The sequence below is a fragment of the Anabas testudineus genome, chromosome 3 (assembly GCF_900324465.2).
Source record: "Anabas testudineus chromosome 3, fAnaTes1.2, whole genome shotgun sequence".
Lineage (NCBI taxonomy): Eukaryota > Metazoa > Chordata > Actinopteri > Anabantiformes > Anabantidae > Anabas > Anabas testudineus.
In genome coordinates this window covers 17,019,824-17,032,090 of record NC_046612.1, presented here as the reverse complement: position 1 = coordinate 17,032,090, position 12,267 = coordinate 17,019,824, and the positions used below count along the sequence as shown (strand labels likewise).

At 41.5% G+C, this 12,267-nt stretch overlaps 1 protein-coding gene across 6 annotated transcripts in view; it reads left to right on the top strand.

The window, feature by feature from the left end:
• Positions 1–12,267, top strand: part of nav2a (neuron navigator 2a) — a 159,504-nt gene that overhangs the window by 121,808 nt on the left and 25,429 nt on the right. For all 6 annotated transcript variants that reach the window (XM_026377783.1, XM_026377786.1, XM_026377784.1 and 3 more), the window contains one exon: positions 1,145–1,267. In XM_026377783.1, coding sequence (XP_026233568.1) covers positions 1,145–1,267 — 123 coding nt within the window. The remainder of the gene's footprint in view (positions 1–1,144; positions 1,268–12,267) is intronic.

Genomic DNA, 12,267 nt, shown 5'->3' with positions numbered 1-12,267 from the left:
ATGCAAACAATAAATATATAAAGTTATTTTCTCTGAATTAATGGCTGCATCTAATGTGGGGAGTTCTTGTTTCTTTCTCAAAATTGCACTGGTCAGCTCTCATAACCACTGTTATTCAGGTTTGCTCTCTGCTAAGTGACTTCTGGGTCCCGCAGCTCAGATGCTGATTCTGTATGACAGCAGTTACTCAAAGGAGCTCTGTCTGTAGGAAACACTGCAATGTGTGTTTACTGTACATAAATGAAGGTATATATTAACCTGATGTATAAATGTTCGACTGAGATCTCCATAGAGATAGCACAGAAGGTTTATTAGTGCTCATTTATTTGCTGGGCTTATTTTTATACTCACTTTACCTCAAAAACGGTCATCATCATGGTCCCACACAGACCGCATTCAGCACTTCAACAGCCTAGGTTGAACTTTAAATCAGCAAACATTTCATTAAATTTCAGCCGGGCTAAATGGGTCAATATTTAGTTCCATTAGCAATCGCCTCCATGGGTAAATATTTGGGGAATTGGTTAGTGTTGTTTTAGTTTGAGCAGGAATGTTTGTGTTAGTTGAGGGTTTCGGCATCAGCTTCAGACTGTAACTGCTGGTAACGGTCAGGCTCTGACTCCACCAACCAACAGGTCAAGTCCCTTATGAAATGAAGTGAATGACTCACTTATCCAGCCATCTATACCCATTATGTTCCTAGCTCCTTTTAATTGTGAGCCACTCTGTCGATCATAATATCCAGTCTGGAGTTGACTTGGACTCTGTGTCAGCGATACGTTTCCTGTGGGAATAAAGAACGGACTTGTCCTCTGTCTATTGTGCTACCATTGTTTTTTTAGCGACCACTGTTGTGTCCCGTTGCCACAAGAGAGAAGTGTTCCTCTTCAGTCAGACACTTTGCTGTCTTCACTGTTTGTATGGGCATTTTTCATTTTTTTGGCTTACTAGATGAAAGCTTTGCCCCAGCCGGAAAAGTAAATGGATGTGGGTTCCTCCTGCTCTACATACAACAAAAGCAGCTCTGAGAAGAACAGAAAGCCTTAACTTTGGCCAACTGTGGTGCTGCACAACTTTAAATCTTCCGTCATAAACCTGCTTTCTGGTGCCAGTATCTAATAAAGTTTGTTTTTGTGTTTTGCAGTTATATGACTGACGGAGGTTTGGGTCTGTACACACGGCGTCTGAACCGCCTGCCAGACAGCATGGCCGCCGTCCGAGAGACACTCCATCGAAACATGTCATCAGGACAAGGAGATGCTGACAGGTAGGTCTAAAAAGGTCAAAAGAAAAGTTGCACATTTGTTTGCTGATGCTGTTCTCGGTGTGCAGGCCGCATGAGATACAGCGAAGGTGTTTTTTTTAGTCTTTTTTGTTGTTGTTGTGTTTGTAGTGTTCACATCGTGTAAACAATTTCTCAATGAGATTGATAAAGTTCTTTGGATCTTAAATGTTGAATATTGATGGGCAAAACTGTCTTCAAGCAAGTTTTCTATCACAGCTTAGAGAGATTTGCTTTCTGTTGCTACAGATGAACTTGAAATGGATGAAAAAAAAAAAACCTAACAAAAAAAAAACTGGAAGCAGCTGAAACACCATCATATTGCCTAATCTTAGCAGGCATTGAAAATCTCACCATGCTTTAATGGAAGGCATTCAATAAGAAAATGCCTTTTGAAACTTGAAATGGTTCTCTTTGTCTGGGTCTTGCCCCATGTCTCTCGCTCTGTTTTACTTCTCTGTTTGACAGAATGATACGGCACAGGTTTTGCTCAGACTTGCACTGCTACATGAGATGTGATGCAACTGAGCTTTGTACAATAAACCATACTTCTGACGTACAGTACAAGCTGATCCTGAATGGTGGACAATAGCAGTGAAACAAATACATAATGGGAGTGTTATTGGTTTATAAGCCACAGCATGTAGTAAAGTGAGAAGATGAAGTATTTGTGGGCCTTTCCGGAGCGTCCCATCTCAGTTCGAGTGATTTAGTGAAACTCTGCAGTTTTTGTCCTGCCACAGAGATGGAGAGGGATTTGGTTCCTTGCTAATTGACAGACGGGAGTGGATGAAAGCCAAGTGGCAAAAGAGAAGGATGGGGAGACAGAAAGAGAGAGAAAATAGTGGGGGAGGGAACAAGCTTGATGTTAGGATGGACTGCAGATTTGATTATGGCGGCTGACGGTTTAAATGAATAGAAGAAAAAAAAAAACAGTAAGACAAAGACCCAACAAAAAATCATATTGAATGATAAATGTCGCCCCACTTCAAGTGGAGCATTCATCAGCTTGTGACATTTTACTAAACAAAATCTACATCTGCTTTATTACTAGTGATATGTAGGTTTTCACACAGAAGCATTAGGATCATTTTAGTTGGATGCATGCTGGTGTGTCCTGTGGTTTCAAGTGTTTCAAGGAGCCTTTTTTCCTAAATCCTCAGGTGTGGCTAATTTCCTGTCTTCAAGACTTTTGACCTTTGCCCTCTTGCTGTGTTTTACCCTTCATGCACACACATACACACACACTCACACACACACAGTTCTTCATTAAATTCAAGTCCTTCGATGGAGCTTCACACAAACTATACTTCTCTTCACCTTTCATCTCCCCCTCTCTCTTTCATTCAGGACTGTCGTTCCTCTCACCTCTCATGTTTTTCCTCTAACATGTTTTGATTAGAGAGTGCTGCAAGGAGAAGAAAGTGGAAAGCAATTAAATGATAAAAGTTGGGGGATTTCTCTTTTTTTCATGACTTTGAGCTTTCATGTTTTATTGTGAGATTTAATTGACCAGTCATGTTTGTTTTTCCAGAAAAAAAAACGTCTTCTTTCATGATCTTCAGACAACTTCATTATCACTTTCATAAGATTAGAGACAAGGGCAAAGAGAGTTTTAAAATGTAGAGGGTATGAGGTGACTCCCCTCCTTCCCCCTGAAGGAATGTATGATAAATGTGCTTACTGGATTAATTAGGCGAGATGGGGAAGCAGCAGATAAAATGCATTAGCATAATAAACCAAAGCCTGTGGAGCTGGAAGTAAAGAAGGGTAAGCTGTTTTTCTTTTGTTAAAGATGAGTCTAATTTAGTACATGGCAGGGCACTTAATGGTGCAGTTTGGGCAGGTGGAGGAGGGTGACTAACTCTCTGCACGAGTTTCCAACATTTTATGGTTTCAAAGTGTCATTGTTGAAGGTCTGAGATCAGAAGTGTGTGATCCAAACCTGCTAGAAAGTCTTTTTTTACATGATCTGGTTCATCAGCCAAACCTTTCAGAGAAAGTGGGGGTGGGTAAAGGTGTTGGGTGTCACCATGGCATTGGGTCCAAAACCTCATGACCTCTTAATGATGAGGTCACAAGCTTCAAAGAGTCAAGGTCCAAACTAAACAGCCTTCATGCCACAACCCTGCAGATCAGACGCAACCTGGACTAATGAGAAACATAAACGATGCAGGCAGAGAAATGACGTTGAACAGCTTCAGATGATAGATAAGAGATTCAGATAATAAACAAGACAGCATATCATCAAGATGGTGACTGTTGGAAGTGCAAAAACTAGTTTTACCATCTGTATGTATGTCAACGAGTTTGTGGAAGCAAAAGAGGATCACACTGAGTCATGGGACAACAGGATCTGCAAGGCACAGCAAATAGACGGAGACAATAGAGACTAGAAATCGTGTGTGTGTGTGTGTGTGTGTGAGACAGAGAGAGAGAATTCATGTGAGCACGCTTATCCTGCTCATTTATCTCTGTGACTGGAGAAAGAGGAAGCAATCTATAACAGTCTGTCTTCTGATTTGAATTCTCTTTGTTAAAGCAGACAAAGGAGAGGTCTTTGTGTTGTGAAACCGCTGTAGCTGAGGGTGTTGGAGAGACTCACACCCCTCCCTTCTCCCTGGGACATTGAAGATATCATTTCTTTTTTCCCAAATGGGAACTTGACACAATAAGGAAAGAGGAGATACCACATAAACCACTTGGTCTGATGTTTTCACATGAAAAAGTATATAAATAAATATAATGAGGAGGTGGTAAAGGATCTTAAAGAGGTGGTTCTAATGTTTTAGACATTTCCGTGAATGGTGTGTCCCTCTCATCTACTGTACATTTGTCTAGGCGGTGTCTTGCATACAGATATCTATCGATTATGGAAAAAAACTCACTAGGTGCGAGATAATCTCTTACACAATGGAAAATCTTCAGTTTAGTTGGTCAGTTATAAATCTGAAAGGATAGTGTTTGTTGTTTGTTTGCTGTAACCGTGTCAAAGGGTCTTACCCCATGTCTCATGGATCATTATGAAGAGGTCTAAAATAATCACCTGGACAGAGAGGTCTAAAATCAGCATGAGACACCTAAAGGACTTTCATATAGTCCAGATCATCTGTATCTGACATGTAGCTGTCATGATTTAAAGAGGGGAAAAACAGTATTAATGAAAATAAAAAACAATGAATGTCATGAAAAATCATGGACTATGCCAAACAGACACAGTTCAGCTGCAAACATCAGCTGTTGTCAGAAGCTAATACAAAACACAAGAAGGGTTTTTTGGTACAGTAATCTATGCAGCTGCTGTTCCACAGGCACCATATGATACTTGCATGTCCCACCTCCCATCAGTCTGTGCTTTTTAAAGCTCTTTGACAGGTGTCACTCATTCTAATACCTCCCATTGTCCTTCTTCTTAAATGCTAATTGCCAGTTGTATGCCTTTTGTCAATTACTTGAATTGTCCTAGTGTTTCAAAGATGGTGTGTAAATGAAAACTTGAATGAACCTGCCATGCCTAAGCCTTCACACCAGGTTTTTAGGTCCTTGGGTAGCATAAGAAGACCCAGCCTTCTAACATATTTCAGTGATGCTCTACCAATAAAACATAATGTGAACCTAGTTCAACTTTTACAACATGGCTTAACGTCATCTGGCAACGTATTGCATTGGCCAATCAAATACATGCAACCCCACATTCCTGTGAGATTACCCTGCAATGTGAATTGAGTAATTCTTACTTTCTAGAGTTGTGAAAATCTCTTCTGTTATTATAAACCATTGTATAGTCTTATTGTACCTGATCAACTCCTAGCTCTAATTGTATTATATCTTTTTACTGGTGTATGAAACAAACAGCCAATATACTGTACAGTATTTAATGTTTAGGTTACTTTGCTCTCCTTTTTTGAATAAATGATATCTATGGATAGATGGATCGATCTAGAGAGAGAGAGAGATGGATAGATAGACACCTGGTGCTGTCTGAAATACTGTAGGTTGGTTTGTGTACATTAGAAGCATCTTTTTCTCTAAGGAGGACTTTTGATCCCACCTTCCACTGAAGTTTTATTGAGCACATTATACCACACAGAAGAACACAAACTGTAACACTTACCTGCCCCAAGCCCCAGGATGTTATCTCCTCCTGTCTGGACTTGAGCAGGTTCTCCACTGGCCTAAGGAAGAAAATAGTTACCTTTCCTTCACCAACTCTTCTCCAACAACACCTGGCATTCCACCTGTCTCACCCCCTGCCTGTCTCTCTGTCTGCTCTGTGCAACCCCACCTCGACCTGCTTCAGCTGGTTCAGCAGAGTGTATAATGTGGTTTGCCCCTGGGCTCTCACTGTAATAATAAGCACTGGATCGGTCTCCTCCTCTCCCTCTGTTCCTGTCATGAGCCAGTGAGCTTGTTGCTTGTCTGTATGATAATGCAGACACACACTGTCTGCATGATAATATAGACACACTTCTTCACAGCTTTCCTGCTCTGTCCTGTCCTGCTAAGATGTTAGGAGACAACATCAAACTTAGTGCTGATCACAGCTGCTATTTCAGGTCTACTTCAAAAACCAACCCTGCAGTGTAGCCAAGTCTGGTGTGTGTATGTTGGACCTCGGCTCCAAAATACCAGGAGTGTTTGGTTAATGATAGCAGAAAGGCACACGCTGACTCAGTGTTACCAGGATTAATGGCACCAGGCAGAAGATGAATGTGGTTCTGATGGTTGTATGTGGAATTCATATTATTTTCTATTCACGGAAAACTACAATAGAAAGCACGTTACTTAATACAAAGAGGTAACGAAACTAATACATACAGTACAATGTTCACAACTAATGTGTTCCACCACTACAGCATTATTAATCATTTGTATAGTTATGTTTAGGCACTCACAGCAGTTAATTCATGTTAGAGAAAGGCCTTGTCTGGTTTAAAACAAAAAATATTCACATTGACCACGACCATTCCCTTACCTTAACCACAGTTATGTTACCTAAATCTAACCACAGTGGGGACTGTGAATGAGAACAATAGGCTCAATGGTGTGGTAGTTGTTACATAAATATACAAGTACAATCCACCTGGTCCTACTCATTTTTCATTTTTGCAGTAGTAAATGTAATTTCTTGGAGATAGGGGTTATCGGGCTGTTCATGTTGAGATCTGGTTTTGTCAATATAGAAAAAATAGATTTGGAAAATATTTCTTAAACTTACACAAGCATTTGGATGGAGTTACTAAAAGGGTCATTCCTATCCTTTCACCTTATTTTCTGTAGTCACACTCACTTATGTTTACAACAAACTGTCGCCAAATCATTTTGGGTATACATAGACTCTTACGCGACCTTTGACTCTGCATGAATACTAAATGTATAAATGCCTGCCAGCCATGCTCATGCTGAGATGGGTGTTTGTAATGAAGCCACGTCGACAAGGTGTTCTGTGGCACACAGAGGCAGTCTGAGGCAAAGTCTGTAGCTGTTGGATATAAACTTTAGCATCAAATATGTTCCCAAAGTAAGAACACTCCCACATATACCAGCTGCTGCAGAGTGCTCTTTCACCTACTCTGCAAAAATCTCTATCTTCCAAATTGCTCGTTTTAAGTGCTTTCCAATACAAATGAAGCTTTTTCAGTTTGGTGAACTCTGATACATAATTTGTGCAACTGAGCTGTCGTGAGAATGTTGCTCTTAGCGAACCTTTTACCTCCCTGATTTAAGAACTTAAGTTGCAAATTCTATACAATATTCTAGAAATCTGATATTTATTGTTATAGGGGTCCTATGACATATCCTTTTGCATGGGCTTTACATTAGAAATTAGCCCTTCTCTGGTGTGAGGAGTTTAGGTACCACACACAGTGTAGGTCATCTGTGTTTAGAGGTGTTTAGGGACAGTACAAAGTGTAGGTCTTCTCTGTCACTCGGAGACCAGCTCGCATTTTGTGTTCCTAATGGATCTTAATATATTTCTTGATAGTTCTTGTAATAGAAAGCTTATTAATTAATAAATAAATTAAAAGCTAAACAAAAGACAGCTTATAGGTCTGAACTGATGCATGAATTTAGAGATTCGTATCCTCCCTAATTAATAGGCAAAAATTACTTGGGGAAGATGGAGATGGAGATTATTTTCCATATGCATCTGCATGTGGGAGGAAGTTGCATTAATTAGGGTTAAGAGTCTTGATTTACATGTTGAGGAAAGAAAAAAGAATCGATGGTGAAAAATTAATAGGTTTGTTCTGAGATAAACAGACACAGACACATTCCTCAGAGAAATGATGTTTCTGTTGCCATGGATACTGTATCAGCAGACCATCTTCACCCCCTGTGGGCTTTTAACAAGCACACCTGCTTCGCCCTAAGAAACACGCACTGAAGCGGGTGGGGCTCTCTCTCGGGTAAAGAGAGTTTTTTCTGCATCACAGTCTCTTTTTTATTCCAGTGCTGTAGCTCCTACGTGCGCTGTTGTTGTGCTTGTTTTTGTGCCTTATTATTGTAAAGTGTCTCTTTTTTTCATCTCATTTCTATCTAGTGTTATTCTAGTTCTTTATAGCACAGCTGAAAGCAGCGAAATGGAGAGAGAGAAAAAAAAAACACTTGTTATGCGACAAAGGTTGCGGGCCAAATTCAAAACCAGGACGCCTTGATTGCAAAGTATACGAGCCTCAGCCAGCTGAACTAGCCACCGAGCCAGCGGTTTTTGAAGGGAAACACAGAGGTCAGAGGCTCTGTCCCATGTCTCTGGTCTAGTCTGCAATCTGAACCAGGAGGAAACTGTAGATGGAGAAAGTAGAGCAGGAGCACTGAATGTTTGACATCAATTCATCTTCACTGAGTGGTTTGTGGCACACTCAGCACAAGCCATGTTTTTTTCCTGTGCTCTCTTGACTCATATTTTCTGTGATTTTGGGTGCAGGCAGGAAAACCAAGAGTCAGCAGGTTCACGCAGGTTGCAGCTTTGAAGTAACAGGATAAAGTTGATTATCCACATTTCACCATGTGAGCTGCAGGAAAACCTCTGGGACAGAAGTCTGTGTGCCAGAGCTTTCATGTCATGGACGTCTGAAATGTAACAGGCTGCAGACTCACAGAATGGTAACATTTTGTCCCAAGTGCCCCAATTGGTATCATTCACTAGGGAAAACACAGGTTTCATCTCCTGGTTCTTGCAGTTTTTCCTTTTTATTTCCCTTAAGTTTGGAAAAATCCTCATTGTGAGGAGTAGATGTATGGTTCTTTTAAGTAAACAATTGTGAACTTCAAGTGTTCAAACCAGATGAGGCCTAGAAATTAGGTATGCTGTAGTTGAAACCCAGCATAACTAGTAATTTGTTTATTATTTGGCTCTAAGCTCATGAATGAGTTACAGCTTTATGCTTATTAGCATTTTAGCATTATTTTAGGTGACAGTAGGTTGGTTTGTACGCGGTTGAAGTGATGTGTCTGCACACACGAGATATTCCACGTTTGTCTTTTTAAATTTAGCTTTTTGTTGCACAAGCTTTTTGATGCATCATAGTGGAGTCGTGTGCCTCCAGCGCGATTCGGAGATTCGTGTCACATGTGTGAAGAGCTTTGTGTATTTTTAGTGTGGATCCGGGTCAGTCGCTTGAATATAAAGGAGTGTGTGTTTACACATCAAACACAGAGAGAGAAAGCGACAAGTCAAAGGAAATCTTTGTGAAAGAGAGGCAGCCAGAGGGATTTAAATGCTTTGATAAAATGAGGGCAGATAGCAAATGTTTTCCCAAGACTGGACACAATGGGACCAGAGAGAGACAGACACAGAGACGGAGAGAGAGAGACACACACATTCCTGAGTGTGCTGTCCAGTCCACTCCTGTCATTTCTCGTCACTGAAGGGACAGCTATGTCATTTTCGTACCACACAGCTCCTGGTCTCCGGCCTGGAATGTGCTCGGGACTGTCTCATTGGTCCCTCTGCTGCCTCCTGTCCCCTCACACTGTGTCTATTTAGTCATAGCTATTGTAACGTTTCTCAAAAAAAAAAGAGAAATGCAGTTGTAGTGATTTTCTGTTGTGAAAATAAGTACTGATCTCAAGAGAATAACATTTATAACATTACATCCTGAACAGGTAATGATATCATACTTCACATCTAAATTGCCAAGAACCTGCCTATATTTATAACACGAACACTAAACACTGTTTGTTGTTGTTTTTTTTTACCCTAAGGCAAAGAGACGTTTCAAGTTAAAATACTGAAGTAAGAAATTTTAGCATTTCTCTGTGTCACAGTACAACTGGCTAAACAACTAATCAGAACCTGTTAGTCACGATTTATTTCAAAAAGTTTCCTGACAATTTTAGACTTAATATTATTCAGCGAAAGTCTTTGTAGAGATGCTGACACAGCATTTGTCTTCTTTTGTTACATTCATCATCAGGCTTTGCAGGAGGAAAAAATTCATATTCCTCAGACGAAGGCATCAAAAGAAGATATTATTACTGAAAAATCAGAAGTTATATTTGGGGTTGTATCATTGTGTAAAAGCTTCAAACTCTAACAAGCCCACATCAACATACTGAATGATTACACTGAAAATACAAATGATAGATGATCATGTTGTTGGCTGCGAGTCGCTGCCTGAGAAATACTTGTTTTTCACGTTGTGCCGTTATGCAAACTACATTTCCTGATAAGAGCGACATGTTTTGCATGTCTGTTTCATCGACATGACACCGGCCTCTCTGTCCTCAAACATAAAGTTCACCTGTCAACTTGTTCATCGTGTCATGTGTGCCCCCCTCAACCCTGAGGGTTGTTGCTCTTCCCTTCTGTCTGTCTCTCCGTGTGGACAGAGACAGAGATTTGGGGTTATATGATCCAGACGCAATATAAAGACCAGTAGTTGCCCCTCAAACACAGGAAATCCCCTTACTTCTGCTTCACAGCTCAGTTGTGGCCGCATGTCTGTGTGTACATTTCTGCGGCACAGACCCTGTGTGCATGTGCCAGAATCAGACAGGGGTTTTTTAGGAGAGGGGGGGTTACAGTACTGCAGGGCCGACCAACAGACCAACCCAACCACAGTCCTGAGGGACGCACACAAGAAAAGTTAAACAAACACATCCGTGGCCTCTTTCTCAGGGTACTGCCAGACACTCCTATTGGCTGACCCACAAGACAGCTCTTTTTTCATTGGCCACCTCGTCGCCCCCACTGTGTTCTTCTCTATAAGGAAAGTGGAGGTTTGGCCTCTGAACTCTGACCCCTTTGGGAAAGCAGAAAGACTTCTCAAAGGACCTGTTGAGAGGCGAGATTTGTCTCTGGAATGTCATGATTTGGGTCAATTTTAATGTCCTCTCTGATTTATTTACACGCCTTTCAGCTTCATTAATGAGTGAGAGAGTGACGTCTATACACACAAGCTTGCACATTAAGTTTTAGCTGCACACTCCAACTTCAAGGGTTTGTTCGACTAAGATCCATTTCTCATTGCTGTGAGCTCCAGAAACAAAATCCTGTTCACCTTCATTGTATTATCTCTAATTTCCAAAACTGTAGTATCTACCTTGACAGTTTAAGACATAAGAGCAAAATATATTATTTATGATTTACATGGACAGACCTTTTAAGAAGGAGTGTGATCATCCACTAGATGCCTGCCTTTGGCACCACTTCCTCGTGGGGGCAGCCCGTGGTTAATGTCTCCATCTCCTGTGATTGGCCATAAAGGGCCCGGTGGTTGTTAACTGGTGGGTTGCTTTGCCAGAGGGAGGCTGTGGGCTGGGCCACGCCACTTGGCCTGATCTCTAATTAGCACTGGCTTGTCAGCTAGTCAGGGTGGATCTGTCTGGGAAATTGCAGACTTGCACACAGAGACAACCCTACACATAAACCAAAGCTGGGAAACACACAGTAGAGCAACAGTGGGATGAGGATTGTCCTTCGGTTTGTGTCTGATCATGTGGCTTTGACTTGTGTTGCCATTTGATTCTTGTTAGGCTGAAGTGGTTTATTGAGGGCTCGGGGTGTGTTTGTGTGTGCGTGCGGCTGCAGCACTGAAGTGGTTAACAGTCCCTGGAGAGGCTCATGTTACCAACAGCAGTCAGGTCCTTCCCTATTCTCCCCCTCCTAAGTTTCTATCTCAGTTCGTCCAGAGAGAGACAAACAGTGCCCAAGGGATGAAGCATCAGTGCAACGAGTGACAAAGGAGCCTGATCTATGAACAGTGCCAGGTGAGAGAGGGAGAGGGCGAGAGACTCTGAGAAAGCTGAGAGAGAGAGAGAGAGAGAGAGGCAGACACGGAGAGAGGGAGAGAGATTTGGCTGTTTGAACTCTCTCAGCGGCATGGAGTCATGAAGCTCTCTGTCCAGCTTGGCATTTTCCCTGAGCACTCTGGTTCCCACGGCAGCCAAGGCGCCCTGACCAGGTAGATGGATGTGTGTGTGTGTGTGCACGCAAGTGCGTGGAGGAACCTTTGTCCTTTTTAGTAATGATGGCTTTGATTTAGTGAGTGTTTAAGAAGCATTGAGGTCTCTGTGGGGTTTTATTGCGTGTCTGTTTCTCTACAGCTTTATCTCTTTGTTTTCTTACAGTTTGTGTTTGTGGGACTTTCCCCTGTGATGGTACAACAAACAACAATTTGAGACAGTTGTGGCCACTTTAAATCTTTCAGCACCTCTTAGCTCGCTGCTTCATGGATGCCTTTAACTGTGAACCTCAGTGTCTCCACTCTGCTGCAGCTTGATTAATTCTGCTGGTCAACACAGTACGAAGTGAAGTTGTCCTTCTGTCTCTGCTTTGTCCTGTTATGCACCGTGTATATGGAATGTAATGTGCTTGAAATCAGATTTTAGTGGTCATCTGAATCTGGGATTCTTTGTTTTGTTTAGTTTTCTTAATGACATGATTATGATGCTCTGTTCAAATGCTTGTGGTGGCTACACAGCATTGCATTGACGTACTGTTTCCCGACAATCTGACTTGAATCTGACTTAATGTCACC